The 25,898-nt window shown below is 54.6% G+C and overlaps 1 protein-coding gene across 1 annotated transcript; it reads right to left on the bottom strand.

Annotated features, from left to right (window-relative positions):
• Positions 1 to 325: 325 nt before the first annotated feature.
• KCNJ3 (potassium inwardly rectifying channel subfamily J member 3) lies at positions 326 to 25,898 on the bottom strand (the record flags this gene model as incomplete). The annotated part of the gene is made up of 3 exons (XM_082284794.1): positions 326 to 912; positions 20,955 to 21,171; positions 25,221 to 25,898. 3 exons carry the CDS (start codon positions 25,896 to 25,898, stop codon positions 326 to 328), a joined length of 1,482 nt encoding a protein of 493 aa, XP_082140920.1.

The raw sequence follows: 25,898 nt of genomic DNA, 5'->3' as shown, positions 1-25,898 counted from the left end.
ACCCCAAACGCTTTCAACTCAAGTGAAACTTACCCTGAAAGTTCCCCACTCCGTGTTGTCCCTATTCCCTCGGGAATACAGGGGAAGGAAGGCCCCTCTGCGTGTTTTTCGGGATATAGAGTATAAATATAGGAGGAGTCATGCCACGGACTAGATGCAGAGATTGCACACTATTATTGCATGCGCTGGGTAGTACATGCCAAGGACGCGGCCCTCGCTCGGAATCCCGCGGGACGCTCCCGGCTCCATCCCGGAGTCCGGCCCGGCCTCGGCGGCCCCGCTGCCCTCGGCAGTCCCAGGCGCGCGGGATGCCCGGCCCGGCGCGTTATGTGAAGCGGTCGGAATTCATTTTGCGCAGTTTGGGCGGGAGGTTCCCCTCCATCCTCCCGCCGCCCCCCGAGAGCTTCTGCAGCTTGGGGGGCAGCTCAGCCACCGACTGGCTCATGGGATCCGACATCATCTTCGTGGTCTTAGAGCCCAGTTTCTCCTCGGAGTTGCCGGGCACCGAGCTGATGCGCTGGAGTTTCATGGGCAAATCGCCCATGCTGTAGGCCTTCTCCGAGGTGGTGGAGCTCATCCTGAGCAGTTTTTTCGGGAAGTCGTCCCTCCCGGTGATTTTCTGCAGTTTTGAGGGCAGCTTTGTGCCCACCTCGTCGAGCCCATCCAGGCACTCCACGGAGTTGTTCCTCTCCTTGCTGTTGCTGACGGCGGGCGGGATCAGGGGTGAGGACATGAGGAGCATCTCCTCCTGCTCCTTCACGCTGTAGGGCGGGGTGGGCACCTCGAACGTGGCGTGGAACTGGGAATAATCCACCTTGAAGAACCCTTCTTCCAAGGAGATCACCGGGAAGAAGCGATGGCCCCAGAGCACCTCGTCCTCCGTGTAGGATGTCCTGGCTTGGCACGTCATCCCTGCAAGGAGAAGGGAGGAAAAGCTTCCACCAGTTCCAGGAAATCGGGGATGCGCAGAAATCCTTGAGCGATTCCATGAGCTGGATTTTATGGGTTTAAATGTATTAAAAAAAAGCACTGGCCTGCCTTTGTTTGCAGGAAATGATGCACCAGGGGAGGTTTAGGTGGATATTAGGGAAAATTCCTTCATGGAAAGGGCTGTCCAAGGCAGTGGTGGCGTCCCCAGCCCTGGAGGGATTTCAAAGCCCTGTGGATGTGGCACCTGGGGACGTGGGGCAGTGGTGCTGCTTGTTGGTTGGACTTGAAGACCTTAAAGGTCTTTTCCAACCTTAAGGGTTCTGTGATTTTAGGACTCTACAGCTGTTAGAGCATCATTCCCAAGGGGAATGATACCAGCAGAAGGGGCGGAACTGAGGAATTCCCACCTACATTTACAGACTCTTTGTGGCGGTGCTGCTGCCCAAGGGACATCAGGGCTGCCTGAGAACCCTGGGACTGAACCAGCAGGAGCTGTAAGAGCAAATGGGACTTGTCAGATCCTAAAGTATTCCTAAGTTATTCCATATTTCCCTCATGTCCATGAACACACACAAAACCAGCCCCTCATCAGCACATTCCAACCCATCAGGGAGCAGCGTTCCACAAAATACATTTATTCCTCTTCAAAGGCCTCACCAACAATCTGCTCCCAGATCCATCGCTGCCAGGCTGGGATCCAGCTCCAAAAAATTATCAGGGAATAAAACCATGACTAAGAGGCACAACACTGCCCTTCCTCTTCCTCCCACCGTGGAGAAAAGTCCCCTCAAGCACCAGACTTGGCCACCCTGGTGACCCTTGGCAATCAGAGGGAGATGACGCTCCTGGATTGCTGGAGGCTTTTTGCTTTTTAAAAATTTTTATTATTATTATTTTTATTTTTAACCCCTCTCTATAGCAATCTGTAAATTACGCTGCCATTTGCTCCTCACGCAGCCAAGTGGAACTGTGACATTTGGATTTCAGGAAGCTCCATCCACCTCTGCAAACACATCCCCTGCCTGGCTCACCAGGATGATGCCTGGGAGCCAGGAGAAAAGGAAAGGAGCTTGGGAAAGCACAGGAAAAACAACAGCGGGGCTGCAGCGAGGGGGAGTGGGATGGAATGTGATACACAGCCAGGAAAATTCCAGTTTATCCCACTTCATGCTACTGCTGACGGGATCAGTGTTGGTTTGGCTGCTGATCACAAGACAAAACTTTGCTTCCCACTTTATCTCTTGGGAGGAAACCATGAATCCAGGATTTTAGCACTGGATGCTGCTCCCACTGCCAGGAAGGCCTCACACCTGCAGGAACACACCCAGAGCCATCCCTCATCCAGGACATATTTTTTGTACTTCCCAGTGAATCTCACCCAGAGGCCAGGTGCTCCTGCGCAGTAACTGGGGTGGAAGCAATCCCCTTCCTAAAGGGTTTAGGAAAAACCTGCAATTCTGAGAAAAATGGCAATTTGAGTGAGCTCTGCTTCCACCTGCGCCCTTCACTCTGCAGCTGCTCAGGAGCAGCTTCACCAGCACATCCCAGAGCTTCCCCTGCTGTCCCTCAGCCCTGACCCCCGCTGGGACCTCCTCAAGTACTGAACGTGGGATTCCACATCTGAATCTGTATTCCCGTCTGAATCCATATCCACATCTGCACCTGTATTCACGTCTGAATCTATATCCACATCTGCATCTGTATTCACATTCCCATGCAAATCCATATCCACATCTGCACCTGTATCCCCATCCGAATCCATATCCACATCTGCACCTGTATTCACACCCCCATCCGAATCCATATCCACATCTGCATCTGTATCCCCATCCCCATCCATATCCACATCTGCATCCACATCCCGATCCAAATTCCCATTCACACCTATATCCACACCCACATCCGCATTCCCACCCCTGTCAGCATCTGCCTCCCCATCCTCATCCTCATCCCCTTCTGCATCCACATCTCCAGACCCAGCTCCACCTGCATTCCCATTCCAATCTGCTTCCACACCCCTGTCAGCAGCTGCATTCCAAACCCCGTCCCCATCCCAGGCAATCCCATGGCAATGCCGGGGGCTGTTGCCAAGGGCTATTCCCACCTCCTGCTCCATGGTCCTGCCTCTCCCAGCAGGCTTTCCACGGAGGAATTTCATACCCACCATTACCATGGAAAAATCTATCAGCTGAATCTCGGGAAAATCAGCTGCAGATTCTGTCTCATTCCCACATCAGCTCACTGGAGGGATAAATATTTGCAGGAATATTGTTTGTCTTTCAAATCCATGGATCTCCTTCCCCAACAAACCCGAGGGCACAAATTATTTAAGAGCCTCTCAGGATGAACAGCAGCAGCCAATATTCCCAACATGTCAGCCAATATTCCCAACATGTCAGCCAATATTCCCAACGTGTCAGCCACCAGATGGTGCTCAGAGGTGCTACCATGGCCAGGACAAGAAATCAATTCCCAGCTTTCCTTCCAGCTCTGCTGCGTTTTCCAGCTTTTCCTTTGTGTTCCATTCCCTCAGCAGTGCCTCAGCCCCAGCTCTGAGCTCACGGGATTGTTCTGCCATTCCACACTTGTATTCCAGCAATAACAGAATCCCAGACTGGTTTGGGTTGGGAGGGACATTAAAGCTCATCCCATCCCACCCATCCCATGGGCAGGGACACCTCCCACTGTCCCAGGCTGCTCCCAGCCCCAATGTCCAGCCTGGCCTTGGGCACTGCCAGGGATCCAGGGGCAGCCCCAGCTGCTCTGGGCACCCTGTGCCAGGGCCTGCCCACCCTCACAGGGAACAATTCCTTCCCAATATCCCATCCATCCCTGCCCTCTGGCACTGGGAAGCCATTCCCTGTGTCCTGTCCCTCCATGCCTTGTCCCCAGTCCCTCTCCAGCTCTCCTGGAGCCCCTTTGGGCCCTGCCAGGGGCTCGGAGCTCTCCCTGTGTCCTTCCCTTCTCCAGGTGAACATTCCCAGCTCTCCCAGCCTGGCTCCAGAGCTGAGGGGCTCCATCCTACACCAGGACCTTTGTCCCCAGCACACCTCCTAAAAAGCACCATGCCCCAAATCCATGAGTATTTCCACGTTTCCCACAGAAAGGGCAGGATCAGTGGGTGCACCCCACCTCTGCCAGCCCTTCCGATAATTACCCCAGGATTATTTTCCATGAATTTTGCTCACGGATATCGCTCCTGGCTCCCAGTTTTCCATTCCTGCTGTTGGCATGGAAGGGTTTCCATTTCCTGAGCTTTTCTCCCCTCTCGAGTTCCCCCTCAGCAGGGCCCGCAGCCCGCGCTGCCTCCGCCGCCTCCACCCCGACCACGGGCCTGCTCCCAGCTTCCCAAGTTCTCCACGTGATTAATATTCATTTGCAGGATAAATTCCCAGCTCCGGCTTGGAAGCCAACAGGCTGCCTGCCGAGGAATTATTTATTATGGAATTAAGCAGCCGTTCGTCAAAGGAAAATGTTTGGAGCGTTTTGTTCCCTGCTCCCAGCTCAGCCTCCCTCAGGCTCTGTGAGCTGGGAACCAGCAAAGCTCTGCCTGCACACAAATCCCACCTGAACAGGTACAACAATCCCAGATTCCAGCAGAAATACCCCAAAATATCCAATAAAACCCCTCTCCATCACCTTGAAAACAGGGAATGCTTGTTTTGCACGCGGGGAATCCAGAGGAGCTGTGGCTGCCCCATCCCTGGCAGTGTCCAAGGCCACTTGGATGGGGCTTGGAGCAGCCTGGGACAGTGGAAGGTGTCCCAGCCATCCAGGTAAGGACGATCCTTAATTTCCTTCCAATCCAAGCCATTCCGTGTTTCCGTGATTCTCGCTGTCAGCCCAGCTCAGAGCTGCATCCCTGGATTAATGAGGGGGCCGATGGAGGCCAAAAAAAAACCAACCCCGTAAATAAATGCTTTGACTAGTTCCACCCCCTAATAATCCTCCAATTACTTCCAAATTTCCAAAGGACCCAGATGGAGCCGGCTGTTTCCTAGAGCCTTAACATAAATTGCCTTGAAAAGAATCCCAGCCCTGCTGTTACTTATCCCATCTGATTCCCGAGGCTGGCTGCTGCCTGGGAAATCACGGATCATTAACCAGCTTTTAACAGCCCCCCCCTGCCCTGGAGAGGCCTCAGAAGCAATTCTGGCACCCAAAGGTTCTGTGGCTCTTTTCCCTCTCCAAAGTACTGCCAGAAATTCCACCTCCAGCTGCTGGAATGCAGCTTGCTGGCCAAGGGCTGGACACAGGGACATCAGGTGTCCTTCCCAACGTGGAAAAGTTCATCTGAATCAGTGGGGAAAGAGGGAATTAATGGGGAATTATGGACTCAGCAGCACATGGTCCCAACAGCCACAAAAAGGGCATCTCTGTGTCCCAGGATTGGGAGGAAGAGGAACCTCCAGCAGGAATTTCTGGCCAAAATGCACAAATCTCCTTCTTTTTGTCAGGTTTTTAACTTTCTTCTTAGGAAGAGCTCCTGCCCTGCAGGTTCAAACTCCTGGAGCTGAGCCAGGGGCTCCTCCCTGTGCATTTTGGGGGTTGATCTGCCTTAAACCTGCAATTTTCCTGGAAAACCTCCAAAATACCTGTGAAAGGTGAATCACACAGCAATGACTGATGAATTTCTAACAACCGAGCTAATTCAGAACTGCAATTTAAGGCTCCTGAAGGGAAGAGTAAAGCCTGATTAGGGCTTGATATAAAACATACAACACTCACCCCCCTGCTCTTGCAGGGCCAAGGGAGGATTTGCTGCTGCAGGGAAAAGGATTCCCACAGCAACCTCTCTTCTTCCAGGGCTGCAGAGGAGGTAATGGAATCCTGGAATGGTTTGGGTCAGAAAGGAAGTTAAGGATCATCCCATCCCACCCCTGCCATGGCAGGGACACCTTCCACCATCCCAGGGTGCTCCAAGCCCCATCCAACCTGGCCTTGGACACTGCCAGGGATCCAGGGGCAGCCACAGCTTCACTCCGAACACAGGGATAGCAGCTGCTCTATCCAAGGAAGAGTGGGAGATCCTGATGTTCCCACCTGGAACGGTGACAGACGGATGGGATCTGCAATCAGCCCTGATAACGGGGACACCGAGCGGGGTCAGCCCCCAAACCAGGAGGGTTTCAGCTCTCAGGCTCTCCCTCTCCCCCTGCACTGCCACGCTGTTTTCCCATGGAAGTTCAGCCGCCAGACTGGGAAATGCACAGCCCGCCGGGAGCGCTCCTCCGCAGACAGAGCGTGGGGCTGAGGCTGCACCACCTCCATCTCCCGGCAAGAACAGCTATTTCTGGCGTGAACGTTTCCCAGCTCCGCTCCAAGGCTGCTCCTCCATTAAAGTGACGATGGCTTGAAGTGCTCCAGAACGTTCTGGCAATCCATGGCCAGGGAGCTGGGAATGTTCACCTGGAGAAGGGAAGGAGCCAGGGAGAGCTCCGAGCCCCTGGCAGGGCCTGAAGGGGCTCCAGGAGAGCTGGAGAGGGACTGGGGACAAGGCCTGGAGGGACAGGACACAGGGAATGGCTTCCCACTGCCAGAGGGCAGGGATGGGTGGGAGATTGGGAACTGGGAATTCCTGGCTGGGAGGGTGGGGGAGCAATTTTTCCATAAAACCCCATTTTGGTTAAAGAGAAATAAAATACAGCATTTCCTGAAATGTGAGACACAAAATGTGCCCTAAAGGTACCAACCATAAAACCCCTTTATGAACCCATGAACATACCACAGAACCCTAGAATTACCTGGGTTGGAAGGGACATTAAAGATCATCTCATTCCAGCCCACGGGCAGGGACACCTCCCGCTATCCCAGGCTCCTCCCAGCCCTGTCCAGCCTGGCCTTGGACACTTCCAGGGATCCAGGGGCATGAATTTCCCATTAATTTTAATCCCTGGGAATTCCAACACACAGTGATTTACCACATCAACTCTGTGTGCAAAAAGGACCCAAGATGATCTCTAAGATCCCTTCCAACCCAACCATTCCATGATCCCATGCTCCCGTGGCTCCAGGATCACTCCCGTCAGTCAGACATCAGTTTTATCCCAAATACTTTATTTCTCCTCACCCTCAGGAGCAATCCCAGGCTCCTGCTCCTCTCCTCAGTCCAGACCCGTTGTTTATCTCCACTCCATAAATACCTCCTGCTTTATTCCCACTGTTCTCCCGGAGCATTCCTGACATTTAAACACATCCATGACACCAAAGGTATTTCCCTTATCAGCCAGGCCTCTTCCCGGGGCGCTTTTCAATCCCTCATAGCCCCAGATTTCCCTGGCACCCTCAGCACCTTGGTCGGGTGTTTGCCAGGACCATGCTTAGTCCAAATCACGGCAGGTTTCCAAAATCCCATGGAAGCAGCACAGGAAAGCACATCCTGCTCCTGCTCCCACACCCAGGCACACGACAGGCTGCTGGCAGGTGAGGAACATCCCTTTTTTGTATCAAAAAAAGAGGGGAAAATGAAAGTTTGGCAGCCTCCAGGGCTGCCCTGCCAGGCCTGGAGCGGGGTTTTCCATCCTTTTGTAAGAGCAGAAGAAGGAGCAGTTATCTGGATCAAACCACCCGGTGCACATTCCATGCAATAATTAATCCAGGGAATCTGCCCTGCTATTTTTATCCTCTCCTGATTTTTTTAATCCCAGCCCCAGACTCCGCTCCATTCCTTTCCCTACGGCCGGAATGCATCAGGGCTGATCCCAGCCCCTCCAGCCCCTTCCTTGGAGCAGGTTCCTTTCCCAGAGCCATCTGCCACGTTCCCAGGTTTGCATCATTCCCCTCCCACCCGGCCAGGATTGACTCAGCAGCACCAGAAGGGAAGGATTTCATTCCCTGCTCCAGCAGCTCCCTGCTCGGATGCACCGGGAAGGGCAGGGAGAAAAGGATGGAGAGAGGAGGGATGGGAATGGGAGAGGCAATGCATCCCCTCCCCATGGAGGGGGATATTCCCAGGCAGCTGAGGACATGGATAAAATAGGGTTTGGACATAAACTGGAATTGCCCATCCATGCCCTGGAGAAAAGCAGTGGATGCTCTCCAGAGCTCCCATCAGCCTCAAGTATTCCCAGATTTTTCCTGACAGCACAGTCCTGTGAAAACATTCCTTATGCTAAACAGAGAATCCCAGACTGGTTTGGGTGGGATGAGAAATTAAGGATCATCCCAATCCAGCCCTGCCATGCCTAGGGACACCTCCCACTGTCCCAGGCTGCTCCCAGCCCCAGTGTCCAGCCTGGCCTTGGGCACTGCCAGGGATCCAGGGGCAACCACAGCTGCTCTGGGCACCCTGTGCCAGGAAAAAAACCCTTCATGGAAAAAACAATCCAGGCCTGGCAGTCCCCATCCCAGGAGGGATTCCAAAGCCCCGTGGATGCGGGGACATGGGCCAGTGGTGGCCTGGGCAGTGCTGGGAATGGTTGGACTCCATGGGCTCAGAGGGATTTTCCAGCCTAAAAAATGGAGCTGGTTCTGCTTTCCATGGAGTGGGGGCTCCAAAGTGCAGCTGGAAATGAGGGGATTCATCTGTGGCTCAGTGTTGGGAATGGCAGGGAAGAGCCCCAGGGAGAAAGGAATGCTCTGTGAAATCCCAGGAGATCAGAGGTGTCTCGGAGCAACACCTGAGGGAAGTCAGTAAAAAAGGGGAAAACAAAGATATGGGCAGGAATTCCTGCTCTCCAAACGGGAACGCTTCCATTGTGAGGCTGAGCCCGGCCCTTCCCTCCCCTCTCACAGCCGCTCCTCCAGCAGCTCCCGCTCCTCCAAACTCCCACCCGGCCATATGGGCTCAGCACCGAAATAGAGCTCTCCTCTGCAGGGCTTGGCAGCCCTACCAACACCCCGAGGGAGCCAGAGACGCCTTCCTGGCACGGAAAATCCAGCTCTCTTCAGATGGAAAGGGACAATTCCTTGGGGCGGACAGCGGGGCCACACAGGGAGAGCATTCCTGGGCTCCAGGACCTGGGGACGTTCCCTCAGTGCTGCCAGAGGGACACCTGCTCCAACCCAGCATCCCTGCCCATCCACCCTATGGAAAAAGGCTCTCAGGATGCTTGGGAGACTGATTTAAATAGAACAGAAAGTCAGCAGGTGCTTCTGAGCTGCAAGTAATCTGTATCAACGGCAGGGTGATCCAGAGGAGGATGATTCCCAGAGAAGCTGTGGATTCCCCACCCCTGGAAGTGTCCAAGGCTGGATGGAGCTCGGAGCAGCCTGGGACAGTGGGAGGTGTCCTTGCCCATGGCAGGGGTGGGATAGGATGGGCTTTAAGGTCCCTTCCCACCCAGGCCATCTGGGACTCCATGGTTTTACAGAAGGCAGTGTGGAGCTGTTTGGGAATAACCTCTCGGGGTTTAACGCCACTGGTCTGACACAGGGACTGACCTGTTGAGTATCTTTAAAATATTAAATATTCTGAGGCCATCAATTAATCCCCACAACTGCTTCCAACAAAGCTGCTCCGTGATTCCTGCTCCTCACCTGCAGTCCCGGCCTGGCCAGGGAATTCAAGGAGATCCCTCCCCCGAATTGATCAGGAGAGAAGGAAACAGCTGGAGCTGTGCCAGAGGGGGATGGGATGGAGCTCAGAGAAAGGTTCTTCCCCAGAGGCTGCTGGGCACTGCCCAGGCTCCCCAGGGAATGGTCCCGGCCCCGAGGCTGCCAGAGCTCCAGGAGCGTTTGGGCAGCGCTGCCAGGGATGCCCAGGGTGGGGTTGTTGGGGGGTCTGGGCAGGGAAGGAGCTGGATCCACGATCCTGTGCATTCTTCCAGCTCTGACATTCCCTGATTCTATGCAGACCTCATTCACCATCCCCTCCTGGGATCCCAGTATTTGAAATTCCTGAGAACACAGACTGCACTCCCGTGTTCCCAGGGGTATCCCAGGGCTGGATCCAGGGGATGACCCCTCACAGAGGGGACATGGGGCCAGTGACCGCCTGCTGTGGGACAGGAGCACCTGGAAAAGGGGATCACCAACCCCTGGCAACCCCAAATCTCCTGCTCTGAGGGATTGTTCTGCTCCTCTGCGCCCCAGACAGCTGCTGAGGCTGGGTTGGAGCAGCTTTCCCAGCTCCTCACCTGCATCCATCTGTCTGGCACTGGGAACATCCCAGCTCCCATCCCCACCTCTCCCAGGCCAGAACAGCTCCTGTCATGTATTTCAGATCCATGCACAGCTCCAACACCACCTCCCTTGAACTAAACATAGCTCGTGGCACGCAGGCGGCGGGAGGAGCTGACAAACATTCCCTGCCTGACACCGGGAGCACAGCGCTCCCGGGAAAGAGAGGATCGGGGCTGTCAGCACTGCGGGAACGGCTGTCAGGCTGGATTTGGGGCTGGAAAAGGCTCTTCGGGAATCCACACACACCTTGCTGGGCCATGGATATATAAATATATACAAATTTATACAAATAGCATGGGATGACAGGCTCCCAGAGTGGTTTGGGTTGGGAAGGACATTAAATCCCACCCCATTCCACCCTCTGCCATGGGCAGGGACACCTGCCACTATCCCAGGTTGTTCCAGCCTGGCCTGGAACACTCCCAGGGATGGGGCAGTCTCCCCTTCCCATGCAGGGAGCAGAGGGTTCAGTGTGACCTCCCCAACTCGGAAAAGCTGAAAACCTTTTCCCCCTGCAAAACCTTCCCAGCCAGCATCTCCACACCCTCAGCAATTCCATGCTGGATTTTCCCCACTGGTGACACGTTTTCCTGCTCCCCCCAGGTGCATCACCAGGTGCTCAACACCTCCAAGCTGCTCCTGCATCCGCAGCATCCTCAAACCTCTCCCGGGGAAAAACAAACACCCCAAAACACGTGGGATAAACACCCCCAAATCCCACAGGCCCGGCGTTTCCTGGAGCAGAGGCAGATAGGGCTCAGAGGTTTTGGATGCTGCTCCCTCCCTGTGGCTCCCACCGCGGTTCAGATCCGAGGGCGGCACAGAGGGAAATCACTTCCTGCAGCGTGGGCAGGAGGGAGGGAGGGAAGGAGTCGATCCCGAGGGCAGGGAAGGTGAATTAGGGCCCACATCCCTGGGGATGGGATGGCATCCAGCACGCTCATTGTTCCCAGGAGGATGGATCCGCCACATCCCAGCCCGAGCCGCACAAATACCCACATGCCTGCGGGGGTTTCTAATTTTACATCCCAGCCTTGCTGCCATCCCGAGCGTGCTGATTGAGCTCTCCCCAGGCTGGCTTAAAAGCCTCCAAGTCTGGAGCATTTTTGTCGTTTTAGGGAAAACGATGCCTTTTTTTTTTCCTGAAGGTTTCAGGAGCGGCTCGGTATTTGTGACATTGGGAATTCTGGCTGCTGCTCTTTGCCTTGGCCCATCCCAAATGTCAGGGCACTGCTTTGCTTCCAGGAAAAGTCCTGGTGGGCTGCAGAGGTGCTTCCACACCTCCACAGGATCCCAGCCTGGTTCGGGTGGGAAGGGACCTTAAATCCCATCCTATTCCATCCCTGCCATGGGCAGGGACACTTCCAGTGTCCCAGGCTGCTCCAGCCTGGCCTTGGACACTGCCAGGGATCCAGGGGCAGCCACAGCTGCTCTGGGAATTCCAGCCCAGACCCTCCCCACCCTCCCAGCCAGGAATTCCTTCCCAATATCCCACCTAACCCTGCCCTCTGGCACTGGGAAGCCATTCCCTGTGTCCTGTCACTTCTTGTCCCAAGTCCCTCCACAGCTCTCCTGGAGCCCATTCCCCTCCCTGGAAGTGTCCCAGGCCAGGCTGGATGGGCTAGCAGGAGGTGCCAGGGATGGACTGGGATGGGCTCTAAGGTCCCTTCCCACCCAGCCCATCCTGAAATTCTGTGATTTACATTCTTAAAACTTCCTGGTTATGCACCACTGCTGCTCATTTTCCCTATCCCCATCTCATTCCCATTGCCCAGTCTGGGATGAACAGGGAGAAGGCTCCAAAGCAGGAAGCCACAGCCACCCCACACGGTCATCCCAGCCCTTCCACCCCCTAAGGGCATTCCAGAGGGAATTCCCTTTGCAGCAGCACTCCAGAGTCCCCCGAATCCGGCTGCTCCCGAGCGCACCCGGCCCAGACCCATCTCTGTGCTCCCGAGGACAGCAGCAGCCTCTGGAATTGCGGATCCCACTCCCTGAGAATCCTTAATTGCTTTGTTTGTGTTTACGGGGCTCTCAGGCTGATCTGCTCAGCGCTAATGAGCCATTAACTCCCAATTAGAAGCTCTCCGAGCACAGCTCTAATTCCAGGGAGCTCTGCTGATGAATTAATTACCAGGTGAGCTCGGCTGCTGCCTCCGAGCGAGGCCTCCCGAGCCCCAGCACCCCGGGAACAGCATTCCCTAAATAACTGCTCCTGGAGACACTGTGTTCCCGTGGGAACACAGACTCACCACCATGAAATCCCAGGATGGGTTGGGTGGGAAGGGACCTTCAATCCCATCCCAATCCACCCTTGCCATGGGCAGTGACACTTCTGCTATCCCAGGCTGCTCCAGCCTGGCCTGGGACACTTCCAGGGATCCAGGGGCAGCCACAGCTGCTCTGGGATTCCATCCCAGGGCCTCCCCACCCTCCCAGCCAGGAATTCCTTCCCAATATCCCATCTACAGTGGAAATCTGGAATGCTTTCACAGGCATCATGGATCAAGCCACAGCTCCAGGCACGTTTTCCATGCGGCTTTTAAATTCTTAACCTCTGCCAGGTATTAAAAAAAAAAGGGAAAACCCCATTTTGTTCTGGCTGAGGTCCCTGGTACAAAGCACCCCGTGAATTTTTCCGAGCTTCCCAAGCCTGCCCAGGTCTGGCTGCCGAGCAGCACTGGGGGAAGCAGCCACGGGCAGGGAAATCGGAGGGAATATGAAATATAAATCCCAGCTCCTTCATCACGTGGAGCGCTGAACACGGAGTCAGCAATGTTCCACTGGGGGAAATTCCATCCCAGCTCCGTGCCCCGGGAATTTGAAGTGTCTGCAGCACAGCGAGGAGCGGGAAAGGCTCCAGAGGCGCATTGGGAATGTGCTCAGCACCTCGGGCTGTGTCCTGTTGGGTGAGCACAGCTAAAAGATGGGAAAGGTCACACTATGGAACAGAAAGGCAAAAGGGATGAAGCGTTCATAGGGATCAGGGTTTGGGAGTTTGGAGAGCTCTGGGATGGGCTTTTAGCTGGGACTTGGAGTGGGGCCCCTCGGCTGCTGCTTGAACCAACCCCAGGAACCACCACCCCAGCCAGAATCCCAGGATCACTGAGGCTGGAAAAGCCCTCCAAGGGCCTGATCCCCACCTTGTCACCCAGCCCAGGGGTAGATGGGATCCTGGGAAGGAATTCCTGGCTGGGAGGGTGGGCAGGCCCTGGCACAGGGTGCCCAGAGAAGCTGCAGCTGCCCCTGGGTCCCTGGCAGGGTCCCAGGCCAGGTAGGACGGGGCTTGGAGCAGCCTGGGACAGTGGAAAATGTCCCTGCTGGATGAGCTTTACAGTCCCTTCCCACCCAACCCATTCCATGATTCTGTGATTCCCTGATCTTTATCACCCTCGCACTGACAACGTAATTTTAAATTTAAACATGTTCCAGTTCTTGGTTACACCGATCCCAAAAATACTCCAGAAGCCACAACCAGCCCCACACCCACCTCCAGCCCACATTAAATCCCTGGAGGTTTCCTGGAGAAGCCAAAGCCGGGACACAGCCAGGAACACGGGGAGAAGGAAGATGGAGAGAGCCCTCCCTGTGGGACTCGCAGCCATCCCATGTCCTTAATCACAGTTAGTGCTGCCTGTCCCGGGTTATTCATCCCGGAGCTCCGAGCTGTGTCCTGACGGATCCGGTGCAGCCACGGATCGATATCTTAACGAGGAGAGAGGAAATCTCATCAGGAAAATTGCTGCTCCAGGGGCTGCCTTGCCTTGGCTCCATTTATCTCTGCACCTCTGGGTCATCTTTCCCTAGACCTGTCCCAATGGAACAGGAGGTGATTCCTGATGGGATTGGGGGGTGCCTGAATCACCCCAGAGCAGCTGTGGGACCTCACAGCATCCCAAAGTTATCACTGCCACAAATTCCAGAACATGGAATAGTTTGGGTGGGAAGGACCTTAAATCTCATCCAGTGCCACTCCTGCCATGGCAGGGACACCTCCCACTGTCCCAGGCTGCTCCAAGCCCCAATGTCCAGCCTGGCCTTGGACACTGCCAGGGATCCAGGGGCAGCCCCAGCTGCTCTGGGAATTCCATCCAAGCCCCTCCCCACCGTCATATCCAGGAATTCTTTCCCAATATCCCATCTAAATCAACCCAAATCCTTCAGCTGCAAGCCATTCCCTCTTGTCCTTGTCACACAGGGGCTCCTTGAATCGTTATCATTTCTGACAAACCCCCAGCAGAAAGAATCCTTGGAGGCAATAAATGGAATAAATCCATAACAACAGCAGGAATTTCAGCACAAGGGGCAGGGCAGAGGCACAGAGCAGATCCGGGAGCTGGATAAGCAGAGGGGGATTCCAGCCCAGGCTGCATCCTGCTGCCCACAGCCTCACGCAGATAAGGCTGACCCAGCTCTGCTCCACAAGCAATAAATCTCTGGATAAATCGACTCCATGGAGCATTTTCCTGTCTGGGGGCACAATTGTTTGTTTCTTTGTTGGATTTTTATTGTCCTGCCAGTGTTGAATTGCAGGGGCAGCCACAGCTTCTCTGGGAATTCCAGCCCAGCCCCTCCCCACCCTCCCAGCCAGCAATTCCCAATTCCCAATCTCCCATCCATCCCTGCCCTCTGGCACTGGGAAGCCATTCCCTGTGTCCTGTCCCTCCATGCCTTGTCCCCAGTCCCTCTGCAGCTCTCCTGGAGCCCCTTCAGGCCCTGCAAGGGGCTCGGAGCTCTCCCTGTGTCCTTCCCTTCTCCAGGGGAACATTCCCAGCTCTCCCAGCCTGGCTCCAGAGGGGCTGCAGCCCTGGAGCAGCTCCGGGGCCTCCTCTGGGCTCTCTCCAGCAGCTCCAGGTCCCTCCTGTGCTGGGGCAGCTCTGCAGGTGGGGTCTCAGCTGGCCGGGGCAGAGGGGCAGAATTCCGCCTTCCTGCAGGTCACAGATTCCAGAGGCACCTGGACACCCTGATCCAATGCCCTGCTCCTGGCAACCCCATCCTCCCCCTGCTCCCACCACTGCCCGGATTTGGTGTGAAATCCCGGGATTTAGGCTCCAGCACTCACAGCACAGGGGCTGAGTTTGCTCTGCTGGGAGCTTCAGGATTCATTCATGTCCTGCACGACGTCCCCAGGAGCTCCAGGGAGTCACTAAGGCTGCAAACAAGGCTGAGGAGCCCGCAGTAAATGCTGCACTGAGGGCAGGGAGCTGTTCCCAGCAGCCTCTCCCAGCGCTGGGATGGCACACACGGCTCCAAACCCTTGGAACCCCGTCACGGTCACTAAAGGGCTTAGTCTGGACTCCCAGATGAATTCAGAACAACAAGGCGGGATGAGGATCCTCCCTGGATGCTTCCAGGGGCAGCTCAGCGGTGAATAAACAATGGGCAGCCTTTGTCTCCATACCCCAGAAGGGCCCTGGGATCAGCCAGGAGTGGGCAGGGCTGCATCCCAGGAGCCCATTCCCACAGGGATGCAGCCCCCTCACCCATTCCCTCTCCCCCTGCTCCCCAAATCCCACAGAACCAGCGCAGACAGCAGGGAAGGGGCAGGAGGGGCCCCAGCCCTCCAGGCTCTTTCCAGCCCGAGCACAGCTTTCCCCTCGATAAATTCTCCTGGAATGTCCCAGCATTTTACCCACGACAGGCCTCTCCCCCTGCTCCTGCCAAGCACTTTTATCATCATTTCCTTCACAGTGGCATCGGTGCAGCTTGGATTGTGTAACACACGAGGAGCTAAACCAGCACTTTTCTCTTACACCTCGCCTTAAAATCATCCCAAGAACCAGCAGCAGGCACAGAACCAGGCCTAAACTACAACTGGTTTATGCCACCCGTAAACTGGGAGTGCCCAGCTGGGACAAATCCGGCTGCTAAGTGTCAGACAGGCAAAACAACGAGGCCTGGCTCAGGTTCTTCCCTTGGGATGAACCCCCAGGATATGGAATTCAGCTCTCAGCTGCTGGAACTGTGGATGTTTGGGAAGGGTTGGGGTGTTTGGGCTGGGATGGGATGGAAGAGAGGGGCTGGGGGTGTCCAGGGAAGGGAATGGGACTGGGAAGGGGCTGGAGAAATTCTGAGGGAGCTGGAAAGGGGCTCAGCCTGGAGCAAAGGAGGATGCAGAAGGAAAAGCTCTGCAGCAGAGCCCTCCCCAAACTTCCCTCACTTTCCTTTCCCCTCACGTTTTCTCCCACTTTTTGATTTTCCCCTCACAGCAAGGGGGACACGGAGGGGCTGGAGGAGTCCAGGGAAGGGAACGGAGCTGGGAAGGGGCTGGAGAGTTCCTGCGGGAGCTGGAAAGGGGCTCAGGCTGGAGCAAAGGAGCTCAGGGGGGACCTTGTGGCTCTGCACAAGTCCCTGACAGGAGGGGGCAGCCGGGGGGGTCGGGCTCTGCTCGCAGGGAACAGGGACAGGAGGAGAGGGAACGGCCTCAGGCTGGGCCAGGGGAGGGGCAGGGTGGATATTGGGGAATTCCTTCATGGAAAGGGCTGCCCAGCCCTGGCACAGGCTGGAGGCTCCATCCCTGGAGGGATTTCAAAGCCATGCCCACAGACAGCCCCTCACCCCAAAGCACATCCCGCTCCCCACACACTTCCCAGAGAATTCCAGGAGGTCAAAACCCTCCAAAAGGCAGAAGAAACCCAGAGTTAATCACGAGGAGAGCTCAGGGGTTTGGGCCTTTCCAAAAGGAGACATCGCGTGTGGCAGCTCAGGGACTGCAACAACTGCACTGGGAAGGCCAGTTCAGTTGGGATCACAGAATTCCAGAATGGTTTAGGCTGGAAAAGATGCACAAGATCGACTCCAACCATTCCCAGCAGTGCCCAGGCCACCACTGCCCCATGTCCCCAAGTGTCACATCCACAGAGCTTGGAAACCCCCCAGGGCTGGGGACTCTGTGCCAGGCCTGGACAGACATATCCAGGAAGAAATTTTCCCGAATATCCAACCTAAACCTTCCCTTAAGGCCATTCCCAAGCCAGGATCCCTCAGGAGAGCACATCCATGAGGAACCAGCCGGGAGGGAGCTGCAATATTTAACACCCTGTGCATTGTGCAGAGCTGTAAATAAATAAAGAATAACGAGCATAAAGGGATCCAGGCCAAGGAGCAGGTATCCATGGAAAAGGCAGCCGGGCATTCCTGGCAGGTTTTGAGCAGCACATCTGCCTGAGGCAGGGCCCCTGCTGCAGGTTATTGAAGGGATGAATAAATAACACTGAACAGGGATCAGTCAGCTGCAATATTTCTGCCAGCCACATCCATAATGCACGGAGGGCAAAGATCCAGGGAAAGCTGCACTGCCAGCGGATGCAGGAGGGTGAACGAGGAGCGGGAAGAAGTTGCTACGGAGGAAAAATGGCTCCGATTTCAAAACAATAAAGGATTCAAGGAGCCACTGCGTGACAGGGACGGGAGGGAATGGCTTTACACTGAAGGATTTAGGTTGATTTAGGTGGGATGTTGGGAAGGAATTCCTGGCTGGGAGGGTGGGGAGGCCCTGGAATAGAATTCCCAGAGCAGCTGCGGCTGTCCCTGGATCCCTGGACAACCTGGGATAGTGGGAGGTGTCTCTGCCCATGGAATGGGATGGGCTTTAATGTCCTTCCATCCCAAACCATTCCAGGATTCCGTGAATCAGCACCACCGGAGCACTGCAGGGTTTATTTGTCCACGAATGTCTCCAGGAGGAGCACGCTGCGTCTATATTTAGCCAGCAGCAGCCCCACATCCCAGCACTCCATGAAAAATTCAAGCCCTTCGCCTTCCCCTTTCCCACCCCAGCATTCCCGACCCCCCCTCCAGCTGCAGCAGGACACAGCTCCCACAGGGAGCTGCATATTCCTCTTTTCCCTGCTCTGTCCCCCCCAGCTCCTGGCAGCAGGCGCAGATCCATAGCAGAGATCGGGGGTTGGTGCTCCCGAGCTCTCCGGCCCATTGCACACGGGCATGATCGCTCCTGCTCAGCCCTCCAACACTAATTCATGGGAAAAATGGAACTCCACATGGAGCCTGCTGATCCAGAGGCTGTGGAAGCGCCGGGTCAGCACAGAGAGGCTGCTCAAGCAGGAGGAGTTCTCTCTGATGAGGCGGGAGCAGGGAATTTTTGCAGAGCCACGACCTGTGCTGAATCACTGGGATTATCTGTGGGGAAAGGGAAGCTCCTGCCCGGCTCCAGGTCAAAATCGCTCCCACTTTTCTCTCCCAGGCCTCCAAAGGGATCTCAGGGAGGAAAAGGAGGGAGCAGGGAAGGCCTGATGCAGGGAAATGGGGAATTGCTGCCTCAGGCAGGAGGAGGGAGCGTTATCCAAGATAAAAGTTATGTAAGGGATGGATCCCAGAATCCCAGGCTGCCGTGGGTTGGGAGAGACCTTAAATCCCATCCCACTGTCCCAGGGTGCTCCAAGCCCCATCCAGCCTGGCCTGGGACACTTCCAGGCATTTGCTGTTACCAAGCTCTTCTCTCCCACCAGACAATTCCTTCCCTGCATTTTCCCAGCACATTCCACCTTCTCTTCAGCTTTAAAAATCCCTTTTCCCCCTTTTCCAGCCCAGCAGCTCCAGGGGGACAGAGGGAAGCTGGAGCTGAAGGTCCCAGTCCCAGGAAATCCTGGCTCTGTCAGGGCCCAACGTGTTTTGTCCACATGACCAAGAAATATTGGATTTTCCACTGCTGGATTTTGTCTCACAGCAGCACTGGGAAAAGATCTGCCTGATGTTCAGCCCCGAGAGTTTTAAAGGAATGTTTTACAGGGATATTTTAAGGGAATATTTTATCATGCTCAGGTTATGCTTCGGAATATTTCAAATAAAATAAATGCAATTTCAAAGCCACTTCCAAGGTGTGAAATGCTGAATCCTCTTTTCCCGTCGCCCTCCCATCCAACACACACAAAAAAAATCCCAAAATCTGAATGGAAAGATAAAAATAAATAAATAAATTGACCTTTAAAGGTCCCTCCCAAGCCAAACCATTCCAGAATTCTGGTATTTTACTCTCCACCTTTAAAGTTCCTGAATTTGTATTGAGGCTTCTCACTGACCCTGAGAACAGACATCCAAAACAATCCCGTTTTTAAAGGGAATTATCAAAATCCTGTAATTTCCAATTCGGTCCCAGCTCTTTATTCCCTCCAGTTGCTGCATTCTGAACTCACACTCCCTGGATCTGAGAGAACCCTTCCTGTGCTTCCATAATTCCAGTTTTTTCCTGTTTTAAAGCAAATTCAGAGGAGAAGGCCTTTGATGCCATCCCGATTTCTTTAATTAAAAAGCCTGGCAGGCTCTGGAGCTCTTTAATCAGCAAATCACGGGAAGAGGTCTCCAAAATAAATTTAATGAGTTTGGAAAATGGATGCACAAACCATTCCTGCAGAGTTTTGTCGGCTTCAGATTCCCATTAAGGGTTCATTTTCCAGGAATTTTAGCAGCTTATCAATAAATTGCAGGATAATACACACAATTATAAAAGGTTGCATAATCCCAAACACATCCAGAGGCAAATCCCAGCAGGAAAATCCAGGATGAAAGTCCAATTCTGCCCAGGAACAGCACCAGGAAGCTTTGCTGACAACAGAGCTTCCAATTCTCCATCCCAACAATGGGAAACAAGGACAAAAACTGGGTAATAAACCCTTGGAATGTTCTCCCCAATTCCACATTATCCTAATAACAGAGGGGTGGAAGACAGATCCAGAATAACCTGGAATGATCAGCACTGACCCTCAGCAATCAGCAGCAGCTCCAGGTGCTGAAAAGCCCCTGGAGCATCCCCACTGGGAAGGGCTCCAAAAAATGGGAACAATCCCAGCCCCAGAGTGGGGCATCCTCCAGCTCCTGGGTCTGGGATTGGGAGGAACTCAGAGCACTCCCCACGCAGGAATTTTAGGTCATGGAATCCTGGAATGGTTTGGGTTGAAGGGACCTTAAATCCCACCCCATTCCATCCCAGACACCTCCCACTATCCCAGGGTCCAACCTGGCCTTGGACACTCCCGGGGATCCAGGGGCAGCCATGGAATAACCTGTGCCAGGCCCTCCCCACCCTCCCAGCCAGGAATCCCTTCCCAATATCCATCCAAATCTTCCCTCTTTTAGCTAAAAACCATCCCAAGGAATCACCTCTGTCACCCTTGGCCGTGACCCCTGCTGTGACTCCTAAAAAATCCCTCAGAGGAGACATTTCCCTAAAGGAAAGGCCTGGCTGGAATCTGGGAAGGGAAGAACTCAGCTCAGCCCTGCTGCTCCCCCCAGGGAATTCCAGGAAGGATCAGAAGCTCCCAGCTTCCCTCCTCCCTCCGGGAATACGCTGGATCCGCTTCCCACGTCTCTTCCTCCAACCAAACCCTGTCATTATGGAGGGGAAGGAGAGCAGGAAGGAATGTCGGTGTTTCCCAAAATTCAGAGGCAGCGCACGGACCCCATCCAGGCGGGAGGCATCCCGGAGAAATCGTCTGGATCCGGCTTCATGAGGGAAGGCATCGGAAAGGGGGATTTTCATCAGCCAGATGGGACTGATGAGCAGGAAGATCCCGCTTAACTCATCAGGCATCTCCCAAAAAATCTCCAGGGCCTCTGCAGCCAGCAAAAGCCAAATTTATTGGGAATATTTCCTCAATATTTCCTCAATTTTCCACACTCCAAACCCCTCGGTGCTGGAGCTGATCAGAGCCAAGGGATGAAAGCAGGGAAGGAAGCTCAAGGAAAAAAATTCCTCCCAAGCACCTGCTGGAGCCAACCTGGAGCTCCAAATCCAGGGAAAAGACAGAGGTGCCTCAAACCGTGGATATTCAGAAAGCCCAACTTTGGCTGCCTCAGAACACCTCGCAGCATGCCCGGAGGAGCAGGGAGCGCTCCAAGGCCGGGAGGGAATTCCAGCCCCGCGGACCCGCGGTGTCCCCACTCACCCGTGGTCTCGACGATTCCCTCCAGGATGACGACGATCTCGAACTGCTCCGTGTGGATGCTCCGCTGGGAGAGGTCGTAGAAGGGGCTCTTGGAGTCAATGACGTGGCAGATGGTCAGGGGGGACACCAGGAACAGCTGGTCCGCCCCGGTGCTGAACCCCACGTCCAGCTCCAGCTGATCCAGGGGCAGGAATTCCCCCTCCGGAGTCTGCCGGGACTGCGAGCGACAAGGAGGGAAAGAGAGGTTGGAGCTCCTCATCCCTGGAAGTGTCCAAAGCCAGCTTGGACAAGGCTTGAAGCAACCTGGGATAGTGGAATGCCTGCCCATGGGATGGGATTTAAATCCCTTCCCACCCAAACATTCCCAGTTCTGGGATTTCACCGGGTGGAATCGGGAGTTAAGGACAATGTGGTGCTTGGGGACACGGCCAATCCAGGGAAAGCCCAGGATGGGCTCTGGGGGGGGAAGGAAATCATGGAATCCCAGAAAGTTTGGGTTGGAAAAGCCCTCCAAGGTGGAGTCCAAGCATTCCCAGCACTGCCCCAGGTCCCCAGGTGCCACATCCACGGCTTTGAAATCCCTCCAGGAATGTGACTCCAGCCCAGCCCCGGGCGGCCGTGCCAACGCCTGACCTCCCTTTCCCTTTCCATGGGGAAATCTTCCCTAATATCCAATCTAGCTCCAGGTTAAATTCCCACAGCCCATCAGTGCCCTCCCTCCCTCCCCTGCATCCGTGGGGTTCCCAGGGAATCCAGCATATCCCTCGCAGCCCTGCCGTGGGACAGCTGCAGGAATGCAGGTGTTCCCGGATCCAGCTGGGATCTCACACACTCCAAGCTGCTCCCAGGGAATTCAGAAGGAATTCGGGAGCTGAAATCCAGATAAACCAGATAGAAGCGAACACCTCCCCAGTCCCGGGAAGAACCCGACCCCAGGCAATTCCAGAGGGGATATTTTGCAAAGGAATGACCCTGAGTGACTCCCTAGCTCCAAGCGATGAGGGGGGCAAACTCGGGAATTCTGAGGCCCATCAAAGCTCTTTCCACTCCCCAAAACCCATCCCAAAATTCCCACTGCAGCACAAGAGGCTTTGCACTCATTTCCCACCACAGGGCTTTGGGCTTGGCTTTGCTCCTGGTCTGAGCTCAGCAGGACAAAGAAAGGAATATCCCCCCGTGGATTGGGAGGTCCAATTCCACGCAGTTCTGCAGGAAAAGAACCTTTTCCACACCAAAAGCCCTTCCCAAAGGAAATCCGGGCCCCCGGGGCTGCGCCTCAGCTGACACAGGTGACTCCCAGCCGGGGCAGGAGCTCCGAGGGAGGAGCTCCCCAATTCCCGCTCCGCGTCCCCGTGCCCCCGAAAGCTGGGAATATAAACCAGGCTCGGCAGTGCCCTGGGAAGAGGGATGGCTCTCCCTGCTGCAATCCTTGCTTTCCTCTTTTTCCCCCTTAGTTTTCCCTTTTTTTTTCCCATTTATTGGCTTCCTTTTCCTCCCTTTTTTCCTTTTTTCCCTTTCCCTGCTTTTCTGTTTTCCCTTCCCCCCTTTTTTTCCTTTTGTTCCCTTCATCCTTTTTATTTCTTCCTTTTATTTTCCCTTTTTCCTATTTTCTTTCAGTTTTCCTTTTATTCCCCCCTCTTGGGTCCCTTTTATTTTCCCTTCCTTGCTTTTATCCTTTTTCCTTCTCTCATTTTCCATTTCTTTTATTTTTTCCCATTTTATTTTCCCTTTCCCCTCTTCTTCCCTTCTGCTTTCATTCCTTTTTTTATCTTTTTTTACCCTTTCCGCCCCCTTTCATTTTCCCTTCCCTTTTTTCTTTAATTTTCCTTTTATTTCCCTTTTTTCTTTAATTTTCCTTTTATTTTCCTCTTTCCCCCTTTTTTCATTCTATTTTTTCCTCTTATTTTCCCTTTCATTTCCCTTACCCCCTTTTTTTAATTTTACTTTTCCCTTTTATTTTGCCCTTCCTCCATTTTTCCTTTTTTCCCCTTTTTTCCTTCTAATTATCCTTTCCCCCCCCTTTTTTATTTTCCTTCCCCTTTTTTTCCCAGGAGGCCTGGCCAGCCACTGCTTTTCTTCCAAGCACCAACCTCTCCTTCCCCATATTTCAAACCCAGGGAATTCTTTTGGAGCCACGCTAAGTTGGAAGCTCCAGCTTTTAAAATTCCCCCTGTGGCACTCCCAGAGCCAAAAAAAAAAAAAAAAAAGAGCCATTTTCAAATGCTGGCCTGGAAATGTCTCATTTTTGATCTTTTATAGCTTGAAATACAGGAAGTTATTAAATATATTTCTATTTCTATAGTATGTAGATATATATTTATACATTCATCGTTAAATGTTTCAAAAGGAATTTTATAAATAATATCTTGTTAAATAGAAATACATTTATGATTGCATATGATTTAAATCCAGGATGTTATGTTGTTATGCTAGTTTTAGATATTTATCAATAGAATTAATATCTATAAACAATATTTCCAATATTTATAAACATACATTAGCACTTAGACTATTTATTAAGGATATTCCATCTTTTAAAGCTATTAAAGGGCTATTTGGGGAGGTTTTTAGGAATTCTTTCCCTCTTTTAGGCACAGACTCCCTCAGGGTTCAGGGGACCCCAGCACTGGGACAGCGCTGATCCCAAAATCCCATGGGAAACAGGGATTTGGGGAGAACAGGACAACTTCAGGAGCCTCCCACGGGGATGAGTGTCCGTCCCTGGGGGGGCTGGGGGAGCAGGGAGCAAAGGCAGCCACATTTCCAGGGGGGATTCTCCCGGGAATGGGGACCCTGCCTGGCCCTGCACAGCACCCTCATTCCCGGCAGGATATCCCCTGTTCCCTGCAGGATACTCTTCCCATGGAAAGAGCACCCACATTCCCTGCACAGCACCCATCCTGAGGGAAGGACACCTCAATTCCCTGCACGGCACCCACATCCCAGCCAGGGCACCCACATTCCCGGCAGGATATCCCCTGTTCCCTGCAGGATAATCTTCCCATGGAAAGAGCACCCACATCCCAGCCAGGGCACCCACATTCCCCGCAGAACATTCCCATGCCTTGCACAGCACCCATCCCAAGGGAAGGGCACCCACATTCCCGGCACAACGTCCACCCTGAGGGCAGAACATCCATGTTCCCTACGCGGCACCCACATCCCGAGGGCAGGGCACCCCCATTCCCTGCAGGACACCCAATCCCGAGGGCAGGGCACCCCCATTCCCTGCAGGACACCCAATCCCGAGGGCAGGGCACCCCCATTCCCTGCGGGACACCCAATCCCGAGGGCAGGGCACCCCCATTCCCTGCAGGACACCCCGTTCCCAGCACCCGCCTGCGGGCACCCCCGCTCCCGGGGGATCCATGCGGGATGCTCCGCACGCGGCAAACGCCTCCCGAGCCGGCCCCTTGCTCCCACCGCTCCATCCCGATTCCCGACCCCTCTCCCCTCTGGATCCGCGGCCGCCGGGCGAGCCCCGCACCAACACCGGCTCTTCCCAGCTCTCCAGGGCAGGGATTTTCCAGGTCTAACCCTGGCACCCGGCTTTCCTTGGAGTTCACATCAATAAAGTTCTGCCTGGCTGGGCTCAGCATTATGCCCACAGCTTTCTCCTCCCCGGCTCACGGAAGGCTTGAAGCTACAAAGGATTTACTTGTCAGGCAAATGGAGCATTTTATAGGAATCTATAAATATCCATCCCAATCCTGCGCCGAATGTAAGAATTATCCTCAAGGAGGGTGGAATGCGGTGCCTGATGGCTCCCGGAGATGCTCCCTGAGGCAGGAAAGCAGGACAGGGATGGACAGTAGGACAGCAGCAGGACCCAAAAAACAATCTGGGATCATCCAGTCGTAGCCCTGGCCATGGGCAGGGCCACCTTCCATGGCCCAGGCTGCTCCAAGCCCCAGGGACACGGGGACAGGCACGGGCAGGAGCGAGGGGTGTCCAGGGGACACGGATGTCCCCAGGGGAGCGGCAGTGGGGCCCCGCTTCTGTCACAGAACCATGGAATTGTTTCAGTTGGAAAGCCCTCCAAGACCATGGAGTCCGACCATTCCAACCATTCCCAGCACTGCCAAGGCCCTCATGGAATTATTAAGATTGGAAAATCCCTCCAAGACCACGGAGTCCGAGCACTCCCAGCACTGCCAAGGCCCTCGCATCCCTAAGCACCACGTCCACACAGGATGGGGGCTCCACTGCTGCCCAGGACAGCCTTCCAGGGAGGAGTTTCCCCACCGCCCCACTGGGAGCACCCACCTTGAGCAGCTTGCAGCGGATCTGCGCCGAGACCATGTGGCTGTTGCGGAGGTTGCCCACGCGGAACATGAGCGTGAGCTTCCCGTCGCGCATGGAGATGGCGGCGTGCTCGCTGAACATCAGCGTCTCGGCCCTCTTCTTGGGCTGCGACATCTTGATGAACATGCAGCCGATCAGGAAGGCGTCCACGATGGAGCCCAGGATGGACTGGAAGAGGAAGAGGATGATGCCCTCGGGGCACTTGTCGGTGATGTAGCGGTAGCCGTAGCCGATGGTGGCCTCGGTCTCGATGAAGAAGAGGAAGGCGGACGGGAAGTTGTACACGTTGGCCACGCACGGGGTGTAGCTGTCGTCGTGCGCCTTGTTGAGGTCCCCGCGCATGTAGGCGATCACCCACCACATGGAGGCCATGAAGAGCCAGGCCACGGTGTAGGTGAGGATGAAGATGAACAAATTCCAGCGCCACTTGAGGTCCACCAGGGTGGTGAAGAGGTCGGACAGGTAGCGGCTGGTCTCGCCGCCCAGGTTGCCGTGCTGGACGTTGCAGCGGCCGTTCTTGTCCACGAAGCGCTGGCGCTTCCCGCGCGGGGCGCTGCGCGGGGGCGGGAGGCCTCCGCCGCTGGCCGAGGTGCTCACCACCTGGTACTCATCGCCCAGCTTGCGCCGCAGCGCCGACAT

This window comes from Coloeus monedula (genome assembly GCF_965178545.1).
Source record: "Coloeus monedula genome assembly, chromosome: 7".
Lineage (NCBI taxonomy): Eukaryota > Metazoa > Chordata > Aves > Passeriformes > Corvidae > Coloeus > Coloeus monedula.
Note: the sequence above shows the minus strand (reverse complement) of the source record. Positions and strands in the feature narration are given on the sequence as shown.